General features: G+C 40.7%; 1 protein-coding gene across 4 annotated transcripts in view; it reads right to left on the bottom strand.

The window, feature by feature from the left end:
* Positions 1-25,839, bottom strand: part of dlg5a (discs, large homolog 5a (Drosophila)) — a 51,644-nt gene extending 25,805 nt beyond the window's left edge. For 3 of the 4 annotated variants that reach the window (XM_084735627.1, XM_084735624.1, XM_084735626.1), the window contains exons 1-9: positions 25,098-25,839; positions 10,972-11,040; positions 8,024-8,198; positions 7,291-7,434; positions 5,656-5,839; positions 3,861-4,120; positions 3,409-3,721; positions 797-1,027; positions 223-407 (exon numbers count right to left, since the gene is read on the bottom strand). In XM_084735627.1, the coding sequence (XP_084591753.1) occupies positions 223-407; positions 797-1,027; positions 3,409-3,721; positions 3,861-4,120; positions 5,656-5,839; positions 7,291-7,434; positions 8,024-8,198; positions 10,972-11,040; positions 25,098-25,401 (1,865 nt within the window). In that variant the 5' untranslated portion in view covers positions 25,402-25,839. The remainder of the gene's footprint in view (positions 1-222; positions 408-796; positions 1,028-3,408; positions 3,722-3,860; positions 4,121-5,655; positions 5,840-7,290; positions 7,435-8,023; positions 8,199-10,971; positions 11,041-25,097) is intronic. The other variant, XM_084735625.1, reaches the window with a different exon arrangement.
* Positions 25,840-27,228: the final 1,389 nt, after the last annotated feature.

Raw genomic sequence — 27,228 nt, 5'->3', positions numbered from 1 at the left:
GTGTTCTGTGAGGTAAAATTACTGGATTTTGCTTATGGCATTTGGTTGGTTTGGATGGAGTGATATTTGGTTTATATAATGGCGGTTTCCCATCAGAAAAGACTGTCTGATGACACAGAAAAAAATCTGTGAAACCAATACTGATTTTTTTTAGGTAGACCTTGTTTAAGTGGCTAAAACACATTTTATTGTCCACAGTAGCTCATTGCTTAGCTGACTGACCTTATGCTCTCCCTCTCCGCCACTATTTTGTCCCTCTCTTGAAAGGCCCAGTCTCGTCGACATTTGGCCACCTCAGCCTCCTGTGTGGCCTCCTTCAGCTCCTGGGACATGGCCTCGTACTGTTTCCTCAGCATCTCAATCTCTTTATTGGCTCGCTCCATGTCCAGGGTGGCAGAGTCTTGTTTCTGAGAACATTGAGTATACATGAGTAAGATTATTCATTATTCATAGCATTTGCATTTGTTACAACATGAGTTTACACCATCTCATGTGAAAATACTGACTGAAATATTAAAAGCAGTAAAAGTGGAGACTTTATAAGATGTAGGACTTTTATACATGAGGAGGAGCTGTGGTTTGTTTGAAAGTTCAAGTACATGTGACCTACAGAAGGGCTGTTAAGAGGGCCATCTAGTGGGCACACAGAGGTGTAACCAAAATCCGCTTAAGGGTCAGTTCACACTGACACACTGTAATCCACCAACTGACAGCACCATGGACGCATTAAGCTCTTTATCATGTGTCTAACCTTTGACTTCACACTGTCAAATCTAAGGTGTGGCGTGTTTGTCACCTGTCTGGCCTGGTAGTATTCTCGGAGCAACTGATCCCTTTGTATGATGGCCTCCGTCCTCTCCTTGCGGGCCACGTCCCTCTCCTCCCGGACCATCTCGATGTCCTTGCAGGCCTGGCTCAGCTCCTTCTGAGCCTCAGCCTTGTCCTTCACCTCATGGCAGTACTTCTCCAGCAGCTCGTTCCTCTCACAGATGGCCCTGTCGCGGTCTACCAGTGACGAGTTCAACTCCTGTCACAGAACAAAGGGCGGCACCACGGAATGAGGGCATCTCAACACTGTGACTCATTAATGCGATGTGAAAAAAATTATTCGAGGGCCAGCGCCAGAGTGATCCAACACTAGTTATGAATCTCTTTTGTCTGTCAACCAGAGTGTTCAGAAATGTTCCTCAAAAAAAAAAAAAAAAGGCAGTGGAGCCGGACTATTTTTGTTCAGTATCCTGGATAAAAGTGGCCTTTGATCTGCTGACAGAGAAGTGTGGATGCCTGGACCGAGACACTTAAAAACCTCAGAGGTTCATATTAAATTCTCACAGAGGAAGCCTCTTGGGGAAGCTGTGACTGATGAGTAATGACAAGAACAGTTTTATTCCAAAGCTTTATATCCAACTTTTGAAAATAAATTCTAATTTTAAAGGAAAAGTTGAATATTTGGGAAACACGTTTATTCACTTTCTTGCTAAATTAAGCTGGCCTTACACGGTGAAACTTTCATGCAACTTTAGTTGGTTGAGACTTATGTGAAACAAAGTTGCAGTTGAGTTGCATGATGTAAAGCCCTCTACAGCACATTTATAACATGTAAAACAGTTGCAAAACTTTCAATGTTTGTGAAACTGTTTGATGTCATCAGGCGTTTTGATTGGCTGCTGCTTAAAAGTATTCTACATTCCAAACATTTGAACTTTTGATTTTAACTGTCTGATGTCAACTTGACAATGGCTTATCACCAAAATGAACAAATTAATGAAACAGAAGTTGGTCTTTTGGATGCTTCAGAGGGAGATTACCAACATATACTTCATGCAAAGTTAGTAAAGCTGTCAACAAACAAACATAAGCAAGGCAAAGTTTGTTTACATTGCAGCTAGCAGCTGATTATGGTTACTGTTAGCTTAGTTATAATTATGCTTTAATATAATGTTTTGCAAATACAGATGTCAGAAGATGGCAACAAAGAGCTTTTTTTTCACTTGAATGAAAGGGCACATGCACTCAGCGGAGGCTTACTGGAACCAGTTTGATAGAGTGTGAAATGATCCCTTGGTCTATTGAGAAGCCAGTAGGTCGTGTTTTTTCCTCCAGTATATTCATACATAAATACATCAATAGCTTTCTTCCTATTCTCCATGACAATCATCAAGACACAAAGCCAGTGTCAGATGAAAAAGTGATACAACACTTCCAAACTGATAATATTCAATGAGAAAACGATGCAAGATTTAAAAAAAAAGCAAATGTAGTTATAATGACACTTCCCATTCGATATAATCTAGTGAGAAAAGACTTATTATCTATGACAAATAATAAATACCAAACTAGTGAGTTAATTTAGTGAAGGTAACTGTTAAATTGTGTTGCATGGATTTAGATTATCTTTTTCTTTTCTTTTTTTTAAAGATGATTTTTTGGGCTTTTGCCCCTGTTTGGACAGGGACAGCTGAAGACGTGACAGGAAAAGGGGCAGAGAGAGGGGGATTGACATGCAGTAAATAGGCCACAGGCGGGAATCGAACCAGCGACCACCACAGAGGACCAAGAGCCCCAGCACATGGGACGAACGCTCCACCAAATGAGCCACGGGAACACCCCAGGATTTAGATTATCTTTTAACTGCTTCATGTAACTGTCAAGTTGCATGGTAATTAGGTTGCATGTGATTTGTAATGTACAACCAGTTGCATTCAAGTTTCACTGTATAAAGCCAGCCTTAGATGAGAACATCAGTACTACTCCATGGTTAATATGTAGCTGGAGACAGCAGCCAGTTAGCTTAGCTTAGCATAAAGAGTGGAAACTATGGGAAACCACTTAGCCTTGCTATGTCCAAAGGAAATCACCTCTAAAGCTCACTGTTGTTCAATCAGAACAAAAACTAACAAATGAAAAAAACAATTTGCGATTTTATGAGGAATTACATGCTGGAATATTTCTTGGCAAGAACCAGTACCTTCCTGGAGCAACTGGGCCCAGACAAGAAATAGTCCAGTACATGACAATTTTAGATCAAACAAACAAGAAATGCATTAATTTATAGGTGCTAAGAGGAAGATTTTGTTACCTATGGTGTAAATACCATTACCATCTCTTCAAACTCTCTGCAAGACAGCAAATAAATGTATTTCTAAAAATGTATAGCTATTCCTTTAAGACTTTCAATCAGCATGTCTATCGGTTGTGGTGAGTAAAAGTAGAGTCATCATGTCATTCATTAACGCCTGTTTGATATTGTCCAAAATATTTGATATACTGTTTGATATTTTTGTCATTATGTTTTTTGGAACAATACTCTTCATATTTAAACTATTGGCAGACCAATCACATTTCTGGATATTGAGAGTGCATCAATTTATAACTTGTGTACATTTGATATATTCTCGATCCTGATACCTGTCTGAGTGCCTCCAACTCTTCACTGGCCACCACTCTCTCTGAAGATGTGTTTTTCAGTCGGGCCTCGGCTGCCTCCAGCTCCGTCTGTAGCTTGTCCAGCTCCTTGATCACCTGGTCCCGCTCGCTCATGATTAGACGGTACTCGTTGAACACCGAATCCCTCTCCTCCTTGTACTTCTCGCAGTCCTTGGATGCCTTCAGCTGCAGGTTCTTGTAGCGTGTCACCTCCGACTGCAGGCGCTCCATCTCTCTCTGCAGCTCCTTGTTCTGAGCCGAGGACTTGTTCAGCTCCTGCTGCACCGAATCAAACCTGGGAGAGCGTGGAGGAAGACAGGGAGAATTTTAGTGTACAATTTTATGAGATGCTCACATAAAATGTTGCTGTGCAGACTGCAGCTTGAGTGTAGCACTTGTTCCTACACGTGTGTGCAGGTGATAAGTGTTTTCACCTCCTCATCGAGGTGGAGTACTGCTGCTGGTAGTGCATGGCTGAGTCTCGCTGTTTGAGCAACGCGTCCATCTGCTTCTGCAGCCTCCGGTTCTCCTCCTCGGCCTGCTCCAGGCGGCTCAGGTCTGTATTGTGGTTGGCCACCTTTTCACTATAGCGCTTGCTCAGAGCATCGTAATCCTTCTTTACACCCTCCAGTTTGTCCATGGCGGTGTCATACAGCTTGTTTAACACCTCTGAGGAGCCCTTCTCTCTCATTACCTGGTGAGGACGACAAGAGTCATATGATATGTTATTACAGAAACACTGGCATTCCTACACCTTTTCCAAAGTCAAATTCAAGCACTTTCAAACTTTTCAAGGTGCATTTTCAAGCTTTCCAGCGCCTTACAGCTGTTGAACATGGTATATTTATACACGCTTAAAATCAGATGTTATTATGCAATAAAGAACCAAAATTATGTTTCATAATAGCATTCTACAGACGGGTGACAAATTAAAGGAAAACACAGCCAAGTTTCGTGCTTCAAAATGTGTCTCCTGTCTCTAAGCAGAGTTGGCATCCTGTATAGCATGGCTGAGCCAATATAAAACCATCAGTCTTACAATTACTAGTAAAATAACCTCAGATAATCAATTTTAACAAAGACTGACAGATCACACAAGTGTAGCCACACACACACAGAGTGGCAAGCGAGGCTCATCTTCATTTTGTGCAGAAGGGAAAAGCAATTAGGCTCTCTCTGACTAATTTTATTTCTTTATCTAAAAAGCAAACTATTCAGTCAGATAAAGTTTTTATTAAAGAAATGCAATTATAGTTTCAAGCAGTTTCAATCATTTTATCAGAAAATTCAAGCACTTTTTTAAACCTTGAAGACATTAAATTCAAATTCAAGTGTTTATCACCTGCAAGAACCCTGATTGTTAGTGATGGTGTTCGAAATGTTGATGCCATCAGATGAAACTGAACAAAGCCTGTATTTGCTGTGCCACGCCTTAGCAGCAGATGGCATCAATGTGTAGGCAGGATTCTATTTTTACAGCACAAGTAATCCTCTGCCAGCTAAAACAATGGCTTTTATAAATTTAAGTGCATTGAGGCACATAAGGAGAACCAAAAAGCTGGCCTGCAAAATTAACTGTTTTATGCGTAGAGTGTGTCCTTCAGACTGCATTATTCATCCCCTGTGAGACTGGATGTCTCATTATTGCAGGTCTTGCTGATCTAGTCCCTCCTGATTCCTGACAGAGCTGCTCTGACCTCAGGGCTGTATTGACCTCGTCCAGGCAGCACACACAGCGTATATACACTGATCTTGTAGCTACATGGTTTAGGTCAGTGTGCCCTTTGCCCAAGCCAGAGCCCTTTTCCTTCTATGCCTGCCCTTTTCAGAACTGCTCTGTGTGCATTTCCCTCTGCTCGGCTGCCCTGTGCTCTTAGCCGCCGCAGTGCTCCCGTGGGTGCTGTGCGAGACATTACTGCATAGTAGTCCAATACGGGTCACAGCACCCTTGTGCTGCTCAGAACAAAGTATTCAGTGCACAGAAAACAACAAGCAATACTGTTTGATGTTCAAAAATGTATGACTTTGAAATATGAAGAGGTGAAACCCCTTCAGCAGTATTATTAATGTGTGATGCTGCAGCAAAGGAACAAGCAGTTTGATTTTGCATATCGCCTCTAGCATCTGTTCCATATTACTACATTTCTGAAGGCAATCCATGGCCTTATAACATCTGGGCAGCTACAGCAGACACCTACACACGCGCGTTAACGTGCGGGTGGATCATACCTGCTGTTGCTGCAGCCGGAGGTCTGCTAATTCTTTCTGGTCTTGACCGTGCAGTCGCTTGAGCTCCTCGCAGTTCTGTTTTAGGTGGTTGTGCTCTCGGACAAGTTGGGCGTTGTCCCTCCTGAGTGTCTCCAACTCCTCCTTCAGTTGTGTCTGTTCACCCAAGACGCGGCTGTGCAACATGCTGGCAAGAGGAAATGTACGTGTTCTTACAGGGAGAAACATCAACCGTGCAAAAAAGAAAGTTTTCATGACATTAAAGAAGAAATATGTAAGACCCTAACATTCAAAAGGGAATACCGCAGTCCAAATGGCAAGTTGCAGCCATAGATGGTATATTAAATAGGCCTAATTTAATTTAATTAATACACAGTTTATGGTTAGCATTGTTGTAAATTTCCCAAAAAGAACATTTTTGAATTTCTCTATAGAACTTTCCAAAACCTCTAATACAGCTTTCTTGAAGTTAAGAGTCTGTTGTTGTTTTTGCTCCACATTTCAATGCAAAAAAAAACAACAGCTGCAAAGTGATTTTACTTAACTGGTTACCTAACACAAGATAAGTAAGGATGTAAGTTCCAAAACATTCCTAAAATTAGGCAGGACTTGCTTCTGTAATACCAAACTAGGAAAAATCCTGTCTTAGACTCTCCCTATCTTAACCTACGACGTAAAATATGGAGTTTCTGTAATATGGCCCAAGGGGCTTGAAATTCAGCAGGAAAATTCTGCAGGTGATACACAACATGTAAAATTAAAAAAATAATTCATTTCAAAGGTAATTTCATTAATGGACAGTATTTCAAAGGGGGAGACTATCTGGAGGTTGACCCCACTAGAAATTTACAACCAAAGTGCCCTCCCTCACTGAAAATAAATCTAACATTACACACCAAATTCATACTTTTTACGAAGATTTCTGTGTGGAATATCTTTACTCAATGTACTTTTGGGGACAGCAATTTCAGCCAAAAGTGTACAAAGCATCCATGCTATCTATATATTGTTCAAAATGCCTTAGTAACTCGTAATTAACATCTTAATTTGACAACGTGTCTTTTGCTGCCATCATGTTGGAAAATATTCTATCTCGCTACACTCTAACAGCTAATACACCGTATGATCAGTTTCTATGCTCCAGAAATTTTGCCTGAGCTTATGAGCTGTTAGGCTGAATTATTCAATCACATAAAATGCCTCTATTTTCAAGCTTTTAAAACCATGCATGTTTTTTTTTTTTTGTGGTGCCAATTCCCTTTTAATGTGAAAGCCAGCTGTAGCTCCAAGGGATGTTCTTTCAATTAGGTTAATTGCAACACCATGCCAGTATTTGCTACAATTCCCGTAAAACAATGCAATAAAACGTAATTATTTCTACGCTGAAAAGCTGCAGGTGGCAGGTGACAGGATGTTCATCTTTCGCTTATATAATATTTGCACTTCAATAATGAGTTCAAACACACATTCAACATCACTTTGGTGTGGAAATCTGAGCATTAAAGTGCATTGTGTTTAGACTACATAACAGATTACATAATACAGGTAATAATTAGGAACTGGAGAGCCTTGAGAGTCCTTTGTTAGCAGTGGGAAAGGTAAAATAGGTAGAGCAACACTGGCAGGAGAACTACTTACTGGTAGAAGTCAGCCTCTTTGACAGCCTCCTCGCACCTCTTGAGTGTTTTGGTGTGCTGGTTCTGGAGAGACTGCAGATCTGCCATGGCCCTCATGCACTGACTTTTCAGACGCTCATAGTCGTGACTGGCTTTGGAATTTGGCCTTAAGGAAAAACGCAATGACAAATTAAACACTACCCAGCAGCCTTGCACCAGAACGTGGCCAAACGCAGCTCAGACTTGAGGATAGAAAAGACAGAATTGACCTTCCCCTCATTTGAGAAATCATACGACAGGAATGAAATGTTTGACGAAATGTAAACAGCATTAAAAAAGTATGCAGCTGTAAGCAAAGCAGCCTTTGTACAGTGTCATCTGTTGCACAAGAAACATCTGGTAAGTGGAGCACATTAAACTTAATTGAGCAGCCAGCGTCAGTGCCCTCCCTCTGCAAGGTAGAGTCAACATTATTCCACACAGACAGCAGAGAATTAGTAGATGAAAACATGGCAACCAGAACTGACGACACTGACATCATGACTTAGAGTAAACATGAGCAATCATAAACTTTGCTGCTCTGAGAGCCATGAGTCATAGGTCAGAGTCAATAGTTGGGCCTGATGGATTTCATTTAGGCAAGAAAAGCATCTATAATCACAAGAGACAGATTCATAGACATCAGCCAAAGAAAAGTGTTACCAGAAGGAGAAAAAATAATAACAACAAGTTGGCAGGCAGGACAGGATTTGCACCTGCAGTCATCGAAGGTGGTCCCGGGCGATGCCAACGCCAGACGCTTACGGAGCTCGTCCCTCTCCCTGGTCACCTGGCGGAGCTGGAACAGGATGGTGTCCAGGTTGTCGCCGGATGGCCGGTTGTCGTTGATGGCTGGGGGTGGGGAGGACGCTTCACCGTTAACAGGCGAACCTGCGACAGTGAGCACATTACCGGAGGCTAGGACTATTGATCAGCACACATTGGAAAAATTTTCCCCTCGCGATGCAAATCATCATTCAAGTTTCATGATATATGCTAGCCTAGTGCCCACCTGATGTTGGATTTTTGGAGTCGATGCCAATATTAGGGAGAGAAAAAAATTCTGAAACTCATATATTGGCCAATATTATTTATTTTTAGATACTAAAAAAATGACCTAAATGCACTGCAACAGTAAAGTTTCATTAGAATTTTTAATAATTATCAATAATGACATAAAAAAAACAAATCAAATAATTCAAACAGGACCCAAGAATAAGGGCTGCCCTCTTGCACAGGCCAAGTAAAGTGACATGTTAGGCCAGTAAATTTGGCAAGTCATCTGCCTGGCTGGACAAGTGATAAAAAGAATCAAACTATTTGCTAGTCAATTAATCGTTAAACTACTTTTTCACGGACAATGGCAGGAAATGCGGTTTTCAGCCTCTCAGATATGGAGATTTCCCACTTTTTTTCTCATCATATTAAACTGAATATCTTTGGGTTCTAAGCTGATAAAACAAGACAAAGACATCACATTGAACTTCGGATGGACAGTATTTTTGGACATTATATAGACAATGCAGCCCTAGATTAAACATGATAATTAATACTAATCTTTTGTTGTTATTTGATCATACAGGGGCAAGTAAAAATGGACTTTGGGGAAGTAGATTTCTGAAGAAAAAAAAAACATTAACCTTGAACCCTGCTGAATTAAGGAAAACGATCAAATATACATAAAATTATATCAATAAAACAAAAAAAAAATCAAAATAATCTGCATTATGTTCGGTAAAAAATATTTGACAACATATATGTTGACACTGATTGACAATAAAGCTGTGCTAGGCCAGTACTGGGCTGATAATATAGGCCAACTGATATATCTGTCTGGTTCTACACTAGCCCAGATGCTAATAAATTAATCTTCTTGACTTTAGAGACATGAAAAATAAAATCTGAGCATAACCTGAGACAACCAAAAGGGAAACAGACAATTTATTGAAGGAGGAAGAGAATGCTTGCAACCAACTTTAGCATGATGGAGCAAAAGAGTTGAGTAAGGGCAGCTGCTGGAGGCTTTCCCGTGTCAATTTGCTGTAAATTTGGGGAAAATGATCTTGGATTGATCTTGGACTTCACCATCTGTAATCTCTGGCATGAAAATGAAAGGCAGAAAGAGCAGATTTGGATTTGATGGTGTACAGCATCTCTGGTACTCTCTGTGTGGTTTAAACGAATGTATACGTATATTCTTTGATTAAATTTAAGCATTCGCGTTTGGACTGTTAGTGAATCTGAGGTCTTTGTAAAGGAACAATAAGTCCACACTGAAGTGCTTCATTTGTATTGTTGTTTTCTTGAGGACTTCATTTCTTTACCCTGGCCTTGTGTATCTATTACACGATCTCTTCCATTCTACCTGTCATGACTGAGATTAAAAAACAGAGGAGGATTTGTCATTAAAACAACAAGGCCATTCTCTTTCACCGTGTGCCCTTGACAGTGAAACAGATTCTGACAAAAAAAAAAACATATTTATTAGGTAGAAGTCATTGTTTCAGGGTTGTTTTCTTCATTGAAAAGAACACCCATGGCTGGAAATCTGAGGATTATGTCCATCTTTGGCTCAACATTTGGCCCTTTTGGAGGTTTATGTAACACAGCTGAGTCATTTGGACCTTTGTCAAAGCTAGGGAAAGGCAAGCATGGCTTCCTTAAGGACAGAGAGAGACACTGGGTGAGTGTTTTCGCCTCAGTGTGGGGTATAAAGGCAACATAAAAACTCTGTAATCCAACAGATGATCAGGAATTACACTAAAGTCAGTGTGAATAGCATCTCATGAGTCATAATGCAGCCATGCTGATTTTAATTTTTAATTTAACCGATTATGTATGTTTTGAAAACCATTTCTCTCGAGTTCACAGCTTTCTCACGGTTTGGTTTGGTCGGCCTTGTTAGCCCAGAAATGGCAGTAAAACAAATGACATGGGTTATGTATTTTACTATCAGGGCTGTCACCGATAATGGCAATTAAATATGAATATCTGACAATTTGTTCTTTGTTTTTTTAGTGCACTACAACAAACTAAATTCCTGTATCAGCCTAGATGAGTATGTTTTACCACCAAGACTCACATTTAAAACGCCTTTCATCATCATCTTTGGTGTGGAAACATCAAATTTTACCGCAGTCAGGTAAAGTAAAAGTGTGCATTCTCCTGCAGCTCAGTTATAGATTCAGCGCACTGTGGAGCTTCTCTCCCCAGGCTGCTGACAGTGCTGCAGCCACTGTCCAGTGTTAGCTGCCCTGCATGCTCTGCGCTCCTTCACGCCATGAATTGAGAGTTTATTTGACTAAAATGAAGTTGGTGATTGTTGGAACAGCAGAAAGAGGTTTTAATTTGTTTCTGTTGAGTTTGAATGAAGCTGACGATGGTGCTTTGCAAAAGGAGTCTGGTGAGTTGGGCAAGAGCAATAAAACAGCTGTTTCTGGTTAAACAAACCATATGTTACTGTTTAAAAAAGTTCTCTCATTGTCATACATTTGTCTCTGACTGATGATTTGAATCCTCAACTTTCAGGGTTAGGGTTAATCAATAGTCAATTGTTCAACTATCAGTTAATGAAATTACATAAAACAAGTCTTTCTTGTGTAGACCCTGTGTGACCTGGCACACAAACAAAGCATGAACAGGCATCTTGTGTCATTATACATACCAACACTACTGAGGGAGCTGCTGCTTTCTGAGTCGGAGGGCATGGTGGAGAGAACGCTGTATGTGGAACCTGCCAAGAAACAAAAACCAAGAGAAGAGGTGCATTCAGATATAAAGCGCTGATAGATTGATTAACCAATTACATACAAGCCTGAATTAATTGCCTGTACAGTGTGGAAAGAGGTGAGCTTCATATTCTCTGCACAGTTGTATGATAAATTTGGTGCAGGGCTTCTACTTGGAATAATAACTTCAACACTCCCTCTTAAAGGCTCTATATTATCACTCCACACCGCCGTGGTCGTCGTCATTAAACCTCCTCTCCCTCACTGTGCACTCTGCCTTGCTTTGATGTATAGTCTCTGTATGTTTCTGCTACACAGGCAGAATGTCACGGCTGAAATGGGATTTTCTCTTTTTATGTCAAGCACATGGTGAGAGAGAGAGAGGGAGAGAGGCAGAGAGAAAATGATTCTCTATCTGAATAGCTGTACACACTGTTAAGCTGGGGGATATTTCACACAGGCCACCACAATCCATAGGAGAGAGTATGCAGATCCCTATTATACTGCAGAGTTCCTGCTCCGAAGGGCAACGTAAACATGGTGGGAATCGCGGACAGAATTTTTTCAAACACACATCTTAGATGATGCCTTCTGCAATAAGCACAATCTGTTGTACTATACAATAAAAATGCAATTTCATTCATTGTTTCCTCCAAATACACAAATTGTCCAAAAGGAGTAGATGGATTTAAACTGAATTCCACCCCACATACACAAAGTTGCTTTGTTAGCTGCTGAAAGTAGACAGTGTCCATCACAATTTAATGTCAATAAGGTCCCCTTCAAATCAGCACAGCTTAGAAAATTCTTCCAGAAATAACTGATTTATAAAAACCTCCAAATTTGCGTGTCTAATGTAAATATTTCTATTTTAGTATATCTACCACAAAAATATACTATCAGTTCCTTCCAATTCCTTCCAAGTGAGTAAGTACAAGTGTTATTTATAACATCAGATTTTCACCATTTTTTTTAGATTTAACTATTAAAATGGGATTTTTAAAAATGCGCATTAATAAATTTGGGCCTGTAACTAACAATTATTTTCATTCTCAATTAGTCCGCTGATTATTTTCCTGATGAAAACATTAGCTGTCGAGTCTCAAAATGTTAAGGTGACATCTTCAGTTGTCTTGTTTTGGTTGGCCCGTTGTCCAGAGCCTGAAGGTATTTAATTTGTAATGATGAAAAAAATTGAGAAAGATGTGAAAAGATTCAGCAGCTATTATTTTTATACTGTTTTTGGGTTACTGTTTTTTTTTGAGAATATGTTAAATTGTTCCCCAGATTATTGCATTTACTTGCATTTTCATCAAATTAACTAAAGTGAGCCCACTTTTGAACATTTTGCCCTTTAAGCTGTTTATGTAACATCACATAAAAACAGATGGCCATATCGTTTGCCTATGAGCTTATAGATATTTCTGTATTGACCAGTCGGGAACTGGTCCAGTTCTGGTACCGGTTCTCAATATCCATCCAACAACAACAACAAACAACAATCAATTATCAAAATGGGTGCAGTTATTCTGTTTCCATTGGTTACTGATTACCAAACCAATCCAGAAAGTCTTGTATAGCCCATTAAAAAAAGACAAATTTGAACCTGCTTAAAGCAGCACAGTGAGGCACAGCTTATACTAATGTAATGTGATAAATGCACATCAAACACATGGAGAAAGTCCTTCCTGCGTACAGGGTTTAAGAGAGCAGAGGAATGGTCACTGGCTTTGTCAGCAGAAGGCAATAGATTGACACCAACTGTTCCAGATCTCCATCTCTGTCCTTGCCTCCCCACTGGGTTTAGCTACAACTCCGGCTCCAGCCCTCAATGTGTGACAAGGCCAAGCCTAATTAACTGTGAGCTCTGTGCGACTGAGCCACTCCATCTTAGGCCCCGCAGACAGAGGAGAGGAGAGGGGGGCAAGAGGGGAAACAAGGGGAAGGCATAGAGCAGGGGAGAACAGATGAAAGGAGATAGCCTTACTAAGTCGCAAAAGAGATAAGGAGAGAGGGTGTTTGAGAGACAAAGAGGGAGAAAAGTAAGGAGAGAGATGGAGGAGCAGGGCGGAAAGGCTTTTAATCTGTTCTGACATTCCCTGATGCTCAACACTTTTACCCTGCGAAGTGCTCCGAGCACACAGCTTTGATTTCATATTGTTCCATCAGACATGATGAGAAGCACTCTGGGGCTGCGCAGCATTAGTCCTCTACAATCAACACGCAGCCTTATGCAAAAGGCTCCTGCTCATTTCCACGGCTGAACTGAAAAGCAACAACTGACTTGTTGAACCCGGTGTGTGACTGACGACGTGTCGCAATAAAAGACGGGAGCCACTGAGAGGTATTATGCCATCTGAGCTGAAGGATTAAGCCTCTTTTAAAATACTGTACAGAGTCAGTAAAGCTCTGTGCCAGGAAAAGCTGCAACATGTAGCTCCTTGAACGTTGTACGTATTTTGTGATTTGGAAACCAAACACTACCAAAACACTCTAATAAATTAAAATCCCAGTAATCTCTGCCACTGAGGACACTCAGCTATGAAAAAACAGCTATGACTCCTACGAACAAGGACAATCCTTAGTATTTCACAATCTGATTTGGCTGCAAGGACAAATATGTACACCAAAATTCCCACATTCAGATCAGTCACTGGCTGATTAGTCAACCCTGCATGTGCACCAACAAATGCGGTATGGATTGCATGTCAGCTACAAGCCCGCTATATGTGGTGGTCGATGGGTCAGTGACATTAGCCTTTTCCAACAGGCTTTTAATCATCGATAGCAATTAGCACCAGCCATAGTCAGTGCAGCTGATCATTTGTAAACAGGTTCAGTGCATCAATAAAGCAGTCATGCATTAGGGTAGCATAGATCTCATGATCTACAGAGAAGAATCCACCCGTCTCTGCCAAAAAAAACAAAACAAAAAACTGTCAGAAAGGACAGATCAGACCTGAAGATCGTGCCAAATATTCTCGTGATCCACAACATTGGATTTATACCAAATATTTTCCAAGAAATTTTGATCAATTGCCAATGCTGATATATGCACATATTCTTTCCCCATGTTTTGGTGGAAATATCACATTGTGTCTACTCTTATCATACTTGCCAACCTTGAGACCTCAAAAAACAGAGGGTTTTAAACCTGTTCAGTTCATTTTCATAGACTTTGTTTCCTGCATTCTGCAGACTTTTAAAGAATGAAAACAACTACATAATAAGTAACGTACACATTTCTTTTACCTGAAAATGACAATAACACCATGGGACGACAGAATTTAGCCCAACCTGCAAGTCCAACACAGAAGAAAAGGGGTATATAAAAGGTAGATTTATTGGGCTACTCTTAGAAAAAAAAAATGTACCCCTTTTCTTTAAAACTTTCCATAAAAAAAGAGGGGAAAAGGAGTGAAAATGTGAGAAATCAGGAGAAATACAGTGGAATTCTGACCCCAGGAGGAAACCAGGAGAGGGCAATGAAAAATGGGATTATGATGTCTCACTGACAGTTTTCATTAGCTGGTGTCTGTTTATTTTATCGTAATGATCTGGATGATGGCTGTAAAGATGGGACTTAAATTTCTAGGATTGAAGGAATACAGTCTGGCTCCTCCTCACATGTCCGACACTAATATTATTACAATTTTGTTGTACATACTGGACACTTCAAAAAATCACTAGATTGCAGATACACTTACATTGCATGTGTCAAATCACAGCATCTAGAGCTGCAATGATTAGTTGATTAATCTTTTAGTCAATCAAAATAAATCGCCAGCTATTACGATAATTGAAACTGAAAATATTGTCAAACATTTGCTTCTTAAAAGTGAGGATTTGCTGCTTTTCTTTGTCCTTTAGGACAGTAAATGAAGAGTCTTTGGTTTTTTACCTGTTGGTTGAGAAAAAGAAGCAATCTGAAGATGTCGCTTTGGGCTCTGGGAAATATTTTTCAAATTTTTTGTAAATTTTACAGACAAATTATACATCACTTAATTGTGAAAATAACTGTCAGATTAATTTATGATGAAAGTAACCTAATTGTTAACTGCAGCCATAAAAGCATCATCTTGTTGGCCTGTCATAATGGCAGAAATGTTCATTTCAGGCTGATGTGATATTTCATTTTGAATCTTTTATTGGCCAATATGATGCCGTGCTAATATTATCCTGCATCTCTACAACATTCATGTTTTTCTAACAGACAGACACATCAAGGCAGATTTCATTAGGAGCCATTAGATATGGTAATATGGAGGCAGCATCTGCTACCGACTTCCATTAAGGGAAGCACTCTAAGGTGAGAAATATTCCAGTGGAGGACCAGAGGCGACAGTAACAAAGGCCTGTCGCTGTGATCTAAATAGGTCAGGGGAGTGCTCGCCCTACCTAAGGGGTTCCACTTCCCCCCACTCTCCCCTCTGCTCTCCCTCCCGACGTAGCAATGTGCTCAGCAACCAACAGTTGCTTCAGACAACCAGATTATGTTCTCCAGTACATAAAGCAAGATGACACACGTTGCCATGGTGAAGCTGGATGAGAGGAATAGTAAATTCTGCAGCGTGGTGAAAAAGAGGAGCATGGGAGTCGAGAGGCTGGTGGAGGAGAGCCTTATCAAAGAGAGATGCAAAGTCTGGCTCCCACCGTCGGGTGAGACTAAATTATTCATCAGATCCGGAAAATTCTCTTATCTGACAATGAGAGCGTCTCCCAAAACATAAAACACGTATGATTATGATCGCAATTGGACTCTGCAGCTTCTTCAAACTTTTCCTTTATCAGAACATGTTGACAAGCCTTGAAACTATGGATTTGATGCAGCAGAGGCGTCTGTTCTGTTCCAAAGAACACGCAAGACACAATTTTCAGGGCCACTTGGTAAAAGAGCAGTATTAGCATTCCAAAAATAATACTGTGTGCTATTCTTTATTAGCCGCTGTCAGCTCTTCTCACTGTCAGTGAGCAACAGTGATTAAAAAAAAAAAAAAAGAGTCACACACCAAGAGGCGAGCAGAGCCTAAATAGTCTTTGTGGTCTTTCTCCTTTTGTGCCCTCGCTTCACAGGCATTAAAACTACAGAGGCGCAAATAATAGCAACTCTAATAATACGTTTGAAAACTACCCACTCATTTTACAGTGTGCTTAAGTGAGGCTGAGGGATGTGTCAGCATGGAGCCAAAGAGCAGAAAGCATTGCTTTCCCTCTGGCAGCCCAGACCTCTAAATCCTGGCAGTGGTTCTGCTCACAGTATGGAGGATGTAGTTTGACATTGTGATGCACACATCTCATCTCCTCTGTCTCAATCACACCTGAACTAAGGATATTCATAGATTCTGGAGAGGTGAGAGTGGAGAGATGTAGTAGGCAATGTAGGGCTGCAACTAACTATTTCATTGTTGATTCATTTGTTGATTATTTGCTCAATTAATCAATTAGTCGCTCAGTCTATAAAATGTCAGAAAAACAGTAAAAGTATATTATTGTATAGTTTTATCACAAGTATTAACCACTTTTGAGGGATCACTGTAAAAAATGTTTATATATATATTCTTTGGGGTGTAAATCACAACTCTTACACTATCATATTATACTATCCTTTGAACAATGATACGATATTTGCTGAGTTTATAAAGTCTAATACTCATCATACATTTTGTTTATTAAATCAGCATCTGAAAAGTAGCTATAGCTGTGAAATAAATGTATAGTAGTGCAGTAGAAAGTACAACATTTGCCTCTGGAATGTATTAGGTGTACAGTAACAACCTTCATTTGACTGTGGAAGCTTTTATACACCAACACTCTTTTACGGCGTACGTCAATGCTATTGTTGTTTTAGAAGTTTCAGCTATAAAATTACATTCTTACAATTGCATAACCACAGTGACAGTAAGAGTATTTCAAGTGGATTGGTCCCGTACGGCTGAATCAGGTCGGTGTCATTATGATCAGTACGGGGCAATCACATTGAGAGAAACATTTGACCTTCCTCCTCACACAGCTGTATCCTCCCCCTGCACATCATTATAAAACCAACAATCAATAAATAAATTGTGGTTACTACATCTGCAGCTCTGTATGAAAAAAAAACGCAACAGAAATAAATTCCCTTGTCCACTCCCTCCTGCACTCTGGGACTTCCAGTAAGCCATGTAGTGGGCCCAACTTCTGGGGAGGCAGTGACACCGCGGCCAAGATTCTGGGAAGTGTGCCAGTGTAGCCTTGCTGCCGGGGTGAAGGATTGATCATCTGATTTAAGGAGTCTACACTAAGCATAAACATGAAGACATCTAACATGATGACTCCATGAGGTCTGATTACTTCACTGCACGCACATCGCCTGACTCACAGCTCCATGTTCATCTAGGCCTTTGGTCAAACCTACCCACACTTTTCACTCATAGGTCCAGGTCTGCCCTACGGCATGTCTCAAAATAAGATCTGTTATACTGTTGAAGGAAATCGACTTGGACGTAAAAAATACCTTTATTAAACAACTGAGGAACCTCTCAAAACAGACCGAGCAAACTCAGATAAGAAAACCAGACGCATAACAACCTTAAAACAATACAAATGAAAAAGAAACCATTCTTGCCTTCCCAGCAGAGCACAGACCCCCGTTCAGTGCCCAGACTGCACTAAAAATGTCCAGAATAGTCATTATTTGATAGTTGATTGAAATTAGAGCCCGAAACTATCTGCATTGTATTCTGTAAAAAAGTTTTCATATTGGTGCATATTAGGAGACTGCAGCTATTGGGCTGCAAATAATGATTACTTTCATAATCGGTTTATCGGCTGATCATTTTCATGATCTTTAGTCAATAAAATGTGATATAATGAAAGGCACATCACAGTTTCCACTTCTTTTGTCCAACCAACAGTCCAAAACCCAAAGACTCTTCATTCACTATTGTAAAAGTTGGAGAAAAGCTGCAAATCCAGACAATTGAGAAGCTGGAACCAGCAAATGTTTTGACAAGTTTTCTTATTACATAGCTTTGTTAAATTCTTAACTCTGAATGGTCAGTTATGACAATCTAAGATCTGTTACTTCTGAATAGCAGGCCGCTGCTACTGAAGTATTCAAATGGAGTCATGAACCCATCTGAACGCCCCCCTCATGTCATCTTCACAACATCATGAACTGGACGTTTTCTGCTGGCCGCGAGTTCACAACATTCTTTTCACGACTTCCATGTTGTAAGAGTTCCATCTGAACGCAGCATACGAATAGCAGTCCAATGCTATGGACACAGATCTGAGCAGGCTGTTACTGAGAAATGAAAAATGACTGAAACAATTAATCGATTATCAAAATATTTGGCAACTAATCTTCTTTTGGTTGCTAATCAATTTAGCAATTATTTGTTGCAGCTCTAACATACACTAGTGCCCATATGACTGTGATAAGCCAATAACACAAAAACTATGATAAAAAAAATATAATTAAAAATGCAAGACTATCTTCCTTGGATGAAATCTTATATTAATTTTGGATCTGTGGAAAAACTCTGGGCCATGAAGCAGATGCATAGAATTAGACCTAAAAGGTCCTCAGCCTTTAGCTCTGCAGACCTGCCAGAACTGCTGAGCAGCACCAAAGTCCAAAAAAGCCCCTGAGTGCAATCCAGCCCCGCCGATTATCAAGCAAGCCATAATGGGCCTTCTCTCTGCAAAGACTACTAGCTCAGCATAAATGAGACATAATTTCTTTTTGAACAGCTTGCCTGTGCCAAGGGTTGGGTCAAAAACAAAAAGGTGAAAGATGTCTGCAACATGTCCTCCAAATGCTCCACTACAGCGAGTACAAATATAAGCCAAAACGCTGCCAAAAAGACTGTCTGCGTGGAATAAACCCACTGCTGGAATTTGGGCAATCTTTGTGACATTCCTTTCACGTTTAATCACAGAGGAGGCTACATTGATTCACAAAGCATTTTCATAGTGCGTTGGAGATAATTCAGTGATTAAACAGCACCATAGATTTTTTTAAAGGTTACCAAGAGAAAGCACTCCTGTGAAAAGGAAAAGTGCACAAAGTCATTAGTCAGACCAAACACGCTGCAGATATGACAGGTGAGCCATTTCTATTGTATACAGCAATTATGAGCCATGCAAATGTATTGCACTGCAGTCAGATATATCCTATTGTGTAAACCACATAAAGCTCTGTGACACAGCTGAGTGATTCCATCTCTTCCATGTAAGCAAATAAATGCATGTTTTTCAGTGAGATATAAGAATGGCCCTCTTGGCATTAATGTTGTCATATTTGTGACAAGTGAGTCACCCCAATGCTCCAAAACAACCTAGAAGACAAAAAAACAATCATCGAAAATGTCTCATTTGGGATCTGGCTCCCACTCATCCCATTAATATTAAAAATATATGCACTAATCACACTTCAGGGCATTTTGGTCAAAAAACCAAGCTATGCTGGTTTATTTGTTAAAAGGGTGCATATCATTTAACCCCAGATTAGGTCATCTGAATCTTCTGTCTGACCTTTGCCTTGTGTCATCTCTAGTTCTTGTGTCTTATATATTAAAAAAAAGTGTAGGTGTCCAGTGCAGTAATCTTCACCATCATTTTCTGGCAATTACAGGTCAAATTTGATTTGAGGACAAATGACTGCAGGTGTAGGCCGGACAGATAAAGAGGTAGACAGATGGAGAGAGCAGGCAAGTAGAAAGTGGTAGAGAAAGCAAGGACACCACGATGGGAGGAGAAGAGAGGAGTGGAGGGATAGACAGCAGAACAAAGCATAATACAGCAGGAAAAGAGAGGAGAGGTGGGGGGTTGGTAAGACAAGGAGAGAAGCTGTTTATTTCCATGACTTCACAGCCCTGGTAAACATTTAGATGTTGGCATTTCCTCTACCTTGTGGGGTAATTAGGGTGTGGAGGAACATGTGTAAAATGGTAATGAAGTCCTGCTCCACAGTACAGCCTCCTGGCTGTGGTTCACACACTCAGTGTAGATAAACCTGCCATCAGATATTAATGCTAAAGTGAAAAAATATACAGGTTTTACACTACAAAGATGCTGTTAGAGAACAACAGAATTCAACAGAAACAATAACAACAATGACCCCAGTGGGAGTACTGCGGTCAGCTTCTCATTAGGCTGCATCTCAAGCCTTGATGAGATGGATTTATTGAGCAACAGTGCCAACACGAACCCTGTACTATTAACACTGCTGACTACGACTCAACTAAGGCCACAAGCGATGATTCATTATTGATGCATCTAGATTCTTTATTCAATCATTTGATTGATCATTTAGTCTATCCGATGTCATGGTGACATCATCAAAATGCTTTTTTTGTCTAACTAATGTCCAAGTATATTTAATTCACAATTATAAAAACAAAAGCAAATTCTATCATTTAATCCTGTAAATATTAAGCATGTTTGCTTTAGGTCTTCAACAAGGGGTCCATGACCCCTCAGGGGACCTGCCAATTTTTTTTTTAATTATTATTATTATTATGTCTGAAAGAAGAATATGCACAAAACTGACAAAAGGCTACCCATGAATCTAATCTATCCTACTAAATCACTGAGTGGCACCTATACATAACAGCGTACCAATTAGCGACGCATAATTGAAACATAATGGCCATTACCTTTATTTGTAACCTCACAAGCAAGAGACTTCCGCACCTAATGTTAGCCATGCTACAACTGCTGCTGATCTAAAGCACAAATGAAAGATCACATGCAAATATTTTATGCAGTATATGTAGTAGGGTTGGGTACCGAAAACCAAGCGCCAGTGTGGCTCTGGTTCCTGTACGACCATTATCTAATGGACCATATCACATGGCAAATCTCACTGCCTCATTTTGGTGCCACTAAAAAGCAGAGCTCTTGAATATTATAGTGCATTCATGTGGCATTGGCAAAATGGGAAAGATTATTTCCCAGCTGGGAAAATTCATGTAAATGCCCCCTCAAACTGGAAACAACAACTCGGAAAGTGTGGCCGCATTTCACTCGATAGGATTCCAGTGTCGGGATGTGCAACAAATTTTTAAGTATTGCTTCAGGCACCCATAAAAGTATTGTTTTAGCACTGGCATTGGAAAAAACCCAAATGATACCCTGAAACTCACTGATGAAATTTGCTGTTGATCTACTACTTATCGTCTAATCATTCCAGCACACTACTGTACTGGCTTCTTTAAATCACAGCACATGGATAACTTGGCCCATTTCAACAGAAGCCTGCATGGCTGCTTGTACGGAGACACTGCAATGTAATAAAATTCACACGACAACTCGTATAAAACGTGATCTACTCAAATGTCATCAATCACATCTAAGCAGAAGCATCGGTTAACGGCAGATGAATTGATGGCTTCCTCTGCACGCCGAGAACGCAGCAAGAAGGGAGGGAAGTCAGGATGAGGAGCAAAGAGTGGTGAGGGGAAAGAGAGCGGGGCGATGAGGTGAGTGACGGTGTGCGTCACTGAGGAGTGACAGACACAGACACTGACAGAGAGAGAGGAAGAAAGTGAGGCCAGGTCCAGCCCATGGGAGATATTTAAGAGCAGCGGTCGTGACAAGAGCGTCAGGGTCATAACTCATTCTGCCTGTCCACTGTGGTTTATGGAGTGGGACAGAAACTGGTTGACAGAGAGGAGAGCACCCCCCCACCCCCCTCCAACATACACACACACACACACAGGCCTATGTCCTGGGCTGCTGTACACAGAGCAAGCTGCTGACTGGGCACTTTGGGCCTGCTCAACTTCTCAACAAAAGGCCTGTTGTCTCCCTCTCTCTTGCTCCCCTCTTTCTATCACCCTCCTCTGTCTCTCTGGTGTGTCCCTCCATTTAAGTGTGTGGAGAAACAAAACCACTTGGCGGGGGGAAATGAAATATAATGAGTCAGAGTAAAGAAAGTTTAAAAGGGATGGGCAGCAAGTCGGACAAAAAAAACAAAAAAAAAAACAATAAAACACGGGAACAAGAAACCGAGAGGATGAGAAAAATGAAGTCGAACAGACAGCAGAAGAAGAAGATTGTGGACGTTGCATCCTGTCAGGGAGAATTGTGTAGCCTTCCTCTCGGAGTGAGTTTAAATCACTGTAACAGTCCCTTGAATCTGAAAAGAGCTGGAGGGGGGATGTGCAGGTACATCTCTTGTGCTGCTCTATTCTTCAGGTGGAACATTGTCCGTGTAGTGCATTGCATGGAGGAGATGAGCACACAACCTGAGGCATGTAATCAGCTTGATTGCAGCTGCTCGCATTTATGAAATGAATTCAATTCTGTTTGAAATGTGTTCTCGCTCTGCAACTAAACTTCATAACTCTGTATTCTGGGTGACTGTTTGGCTCTGCAGTTTAATCAGAGTTAGAGAATTTGTTAAAAGAGTGAGGCACGGTCCCTGAGCATGCTGATGCACAAAACAGGCTAAATAATGAATGATTTGTTTGTATGTTCTCTACAGTTCAATGTGTCGCAGTTTGCCAGCAAAACACTAATAATTTAGAGAGCCTGAGCTTTAAAACAACTGAGCATTTGTTCATGCATCTGTATGCTTTTCCTTTGGGCTGAGGATGCTCCTTTGGAGTTCAGATGAATTCCTAAGTGTGCGTGTACGGAAAGCTCGGCTGACAAAGGATGCACATCTGAGAACAAGAGCGAGGCAGGCAGCATGAGAGGAGGATGACTTGAGAGCAGGTTGCTATCAGCAAGACTCATCACATACTCATATTCCCCTCTCTTCACACACACATCCTGCGCTGTTCACAGACACACCAGGGCTCTGAAGATTTCATCCCCATGTGCTGCTTCTACCAGCCTGCTTTGCCCGGAGGTACTCTGTGCGTGGCTTGTCTTCGGTCTCTCGTAAGTGTGGTTAAAACGCGGTAATCGCATCAGCCGAATCATTACACTAAAGATAATAAAAAGCACATTAGAAAAAAAAAAAAAAAAGTAACACTCGAGTCAAAACAGAAGGAGCCAAGAGCGTGGCGGCTAATACAGAGGACTGTGGAGGCACGATAAAGCATGTCTCATGGAGAGAGTTTACACCAGGGAGAGGAGAGCAGGGCCTAATCCTCTGCTGAATAACTTCAGGCTGACTAGCCAGACTCACAACTGGGACTCGCTCCTCTCCTCGTACAGGGCAGGTCAACTCTGAGGCCCCCAGTGCTGCAGTCTATAAAAGGTGAGTGAAGAAAAGCCCATATCCACATTGTCAAGTCCAGCCAGAGTCAAGGGGCTAACAGAGGGACCAATTTTGCAGCAGCTCACAGGTAAACAACTGTCAGTGTGTTTCAGAGTACCTCAGGATGAATGTCAGCCTATTCTGCAGCAGCAACACTCAGTACAAGGAAGTAATAATGCTTAAGGAAGCATTAGTGATCCAGTCAGCGGAGCAGCAAGACACCAACTCAGCATTACCTGCTACAGTCTGCTTGATAGTAGTAGAGGAGACACACTACAACTTGGCAGCTGTAAACTATGGCTCACATTGTTTATTTAAAGAGACAGTTCACCCCAAAATCAAAAATATATATTTTTCTTTCTCTCTAGTAGAACAAGAGTAGTTCTGACAGATTCTGCTGCAGATAGAAAGTAGTTCCTACATGAAACTCACTGGATTATCTTAAGTTATTGGGTCATGATTTCTGGAAACAGACAGTGCCGTTGAATTTTTCAAATGTCCATTTGAAAGAAGGCCTACACTTCTACAGCCAATGGCTACAAAACTGAGAACCTCACACCAAAACAATCTAGATGGATAAATAGCACTACAGGTAAGATGAAAAATGTGTATTTTTTATTTTGTGGTCAACTGTCCCTTTAAAAAGTTATGTGTGTCTGAAAGCCACAGCTGTTTTACGGCTTGTTTTACATTTGGAATACGTCAAAGAGAAGCTTTGCTCTGCATCTCCTCCCTACTTTTGGATCTCAGGGCTCATCCTGCATTCAGGCCCTGAGGGAATGACGCTGGTTGTGAGTAAGCCACTGGCTTCAGTCATTCAGACAAAGCAAAACAGGCAAAACTAGACAAGGCTTTTACACTTGATTGCCCTTTGTCTCTGTGCAACAACAACTGAAACCCGCTGAAGTGGAGGCAGTCGCTGTAAGGACACAAGCGCAAAGCAAGTGACTACAGTGAATAGAGCGTAATTAAAAATGTAAAAAAAAAAAATCTGGTTGCATCTGTTTATGTTAGGATGCTGAGGTCGGGTTCTCTCCACATGGGAACGTGGACTGATCTACCGCATGCTTTAGGTCTGTAAGCATGCATGGGTAGGCTGCAGGCACACACCCACATTACAGGTCGATATGGAGCAACATGTCAATGGTACGCCCGTTGTCATGGAAACAAATCAGGCTACTTAATGTAGCATAATCATATTGTGCCACTGATAGCACTAGTTTTTGATTTTGACTGTGTATATTTTTGTCTTGCATCATATGTTAATGTACCTGGCTGCTATGACAATTTAATTTCCCTCTAGCAAAATAGAATCATCTATCTATCTAGCTATCTATAATATAATTAATTTATAGTTTTTGCGGGTTTTTTTTTGCAAATCTTGCAATGCATAGAATACACTTAGTAGAAACCATCACACATGCAGTGGTGAGTGTGAGAGATCCTGCTAGGGCAAGATGGCTCAGAGTAATGACAGAATAGTCCTTGGCTGAATTAAGCACAAGATGTGCATTAGATCTGCAGGGCAGAGTGAATATCAAGTTTAAAGATGCAGGCTATTGCATGATGTTTTGTACATCTGACAGAGCATAACGCTGCAGTTAGTGAGTTCTGGTTAGAATATGTGTAGCAAGAAACACATTCAACCTTCATATGAACCTTTATTATCATTTTATACACATTATCGGTTAATAATAAATCAAGCTCCGAGCCTGGCTGTTATGCAGCTCCCCACACACGGTCTTCTTGCGCCAGACCACCCAGATAGTACTAACAGCACGGGTCATGCAGTGGCCGCTGGTCCACTCATGCCTGCATTGAAGTGAAAGCCTTTTTATGAGCACATAGTAGTGTTGCAGCTCTTACCGGTGGAGTGGTCCACAGGTCCCCCGCCGTTGTTGCCGAACAGGGCAGCGTACAGGTCAGGGTATGCCTTCTCCAGGGCCACACACAGGTCGAGGAAATGGTCGCTCTCCTTGTTCATCAGCATCTTCAAAAGGTGGTCTACTTTCTCGGCGCTGGACGAGCAGTTCTGGTCCAGCTCGAACCTATCGAGCTGACTCAGGGTACCAGAAACTATCAGCAGCTCGATCACTCGGTCCGCATCTGTTATGGACTCCAATAAGTTCTGGTGGCACTGGTCTAGCAACTCTTTGTGCTTTGGCTCCATTGCTACCCGCTGTAGTTCCGTAGCTTCCCAGCTAACCCAGACGGCCAAGTGGATGTAATATCCTCACCGATCAAAAGTACCGAGCGACTATTGAACTCAACTTACCGCGGCTTGCAGAAGTTAGCCGGAGCCACCACGGCATTAGCTTGCACGGGAGATCAATTTTTATAGCATATTGAAAAAGGCACAAGAAGCCATATTTGTTGCCCAAGGCTGTTGACTGCACTAAACAGCGATACATTTTTCCATCTTACTCGTGTATGGCTGTTCAGGTCGTTTTCTGCTTCCCCTCAGAGTACGCCGTAGCCGAACACATCGTCCTCGTCTTATGTATCATTTAATGCGCCCTTTGACGAATCAACTGCCGGGGAAACTCACGTAACTCCGCCGCTGATCCTCAGTTACACTGTATCCTCCGCCATGTCTGAGCAACTCAGCAGCTGCTGCCCGCTGTCAATCAACGGTTCGTTCAATGACCATATAAGGCGAAATTGGGCGGGGCTTCCCCAAAACACACCTATTTCTTCAATGGGCGTACACATCACCCCGTAGTACGTCGAAAATCCCAGGCGGAAAAAATGAGAATGGAGGGATTTGCATGAAAATCTGGAGATGTATTAAAAACACGATAAATGTGTGTAAACAACTACCTCATCCTTAAAGGAAAGCAACCATCAGGATTAACAAAATGCATGTTTCTGTGGTCTGCAGTGATGAAATATTAAAAGCACATTTACTCAAATACTGCAAGTAGTACACATTCCAGATACTTGCATTTCTGTATACACCACTACAATACAGAGGGACCTATACTTTTTATCCCACTACAGGGTATATATTTTATAGCTCTCCACAGGCCATCACTATAACTAACATCTAAACTAGTGTTCATAGCCATGCAACACTTTCCTACAAATTGTAAATTATATGTTTAAAGTTTAAAATATCCACTTTTTTAACCGGTTCATATCATCCATCATTGTCAGTATAAATTCCACACACTGTCAGTGGTGGAATGTAACAAAGTGCATTTACTCAAATGAAAAAGCACTTAATTTTGAGGTTCAATATTTCCATATTAATATACTTAATACTTCAGAAGTATGTATTGTACTTCTTATTCCACCACATTTATTTTACAGCTTCAGTTACTTCTAACTTTACAAAGTTAGATTATTAATACAAAATATAAATAAACTCAATAAATTATGATACATAATTATAGGTTAAGCTAACAGAACAGTACAACTGTAAAATTAGCTCCACCTTTTGTATTTTAATATTAAAGTAAAGAGTACATTATTGCATTAATAATCCAGTAATATGATTCTGACATGGACAATTCTGTATAACCAGTAGGCCTACTTTCACTTTTGGTAATTCTCTACCTTTACTTAAGTAAATACTTACTGCATGCCGTATATTCTATACACATGAATACATACTGTGCATTACTACTATCTTAATGCATTCAATATTCTTTGCTTTCTTACATGTATTGTTTACAATTTACAGGACCATTTGACTCACATAATACACTTTGCATAAATGCTGTTGGTCATTGTTGCTTTTTCTACCTAGTTTCAACTACATACATATGTACATATGTACACAATAGGCACATATATTTGTTTTCACCTTTTAGCTGTCTTTTTTTCCTCTTGTAATTTTGTTCTTGCTCCATCACAACTAACTACAACAGTAAAATTCTAGTGACCGATGCAACAGTAATAAGTGGTATAATGCTCACATAAGCTGTTTTTCTGCATTATTTGCACATGTACATTTTACATTTCCAGTGCAGGACTTTAACTAGGATCTGAATAC

The sequence above is a fragment of the Lutjanus erythropterus genome, chromosome 14 (assembly GCF_056507025.1).
Source record: "Lutjanus erythropterus isolate fLutEry1 chromosome 14, fLutEry1.hap2, whole genome shotgun sequence".
Classification (NCBI taxonomy): Eukaryota; Metazoa; Chordata; class Actinopteri; order Lutjaniformes; family Lutjanidae; genus Lutjanus; species Lutjanus erythropterus.
This window is presented reverse-complemented; position numbering and strand designations above follow the sequence as displayed.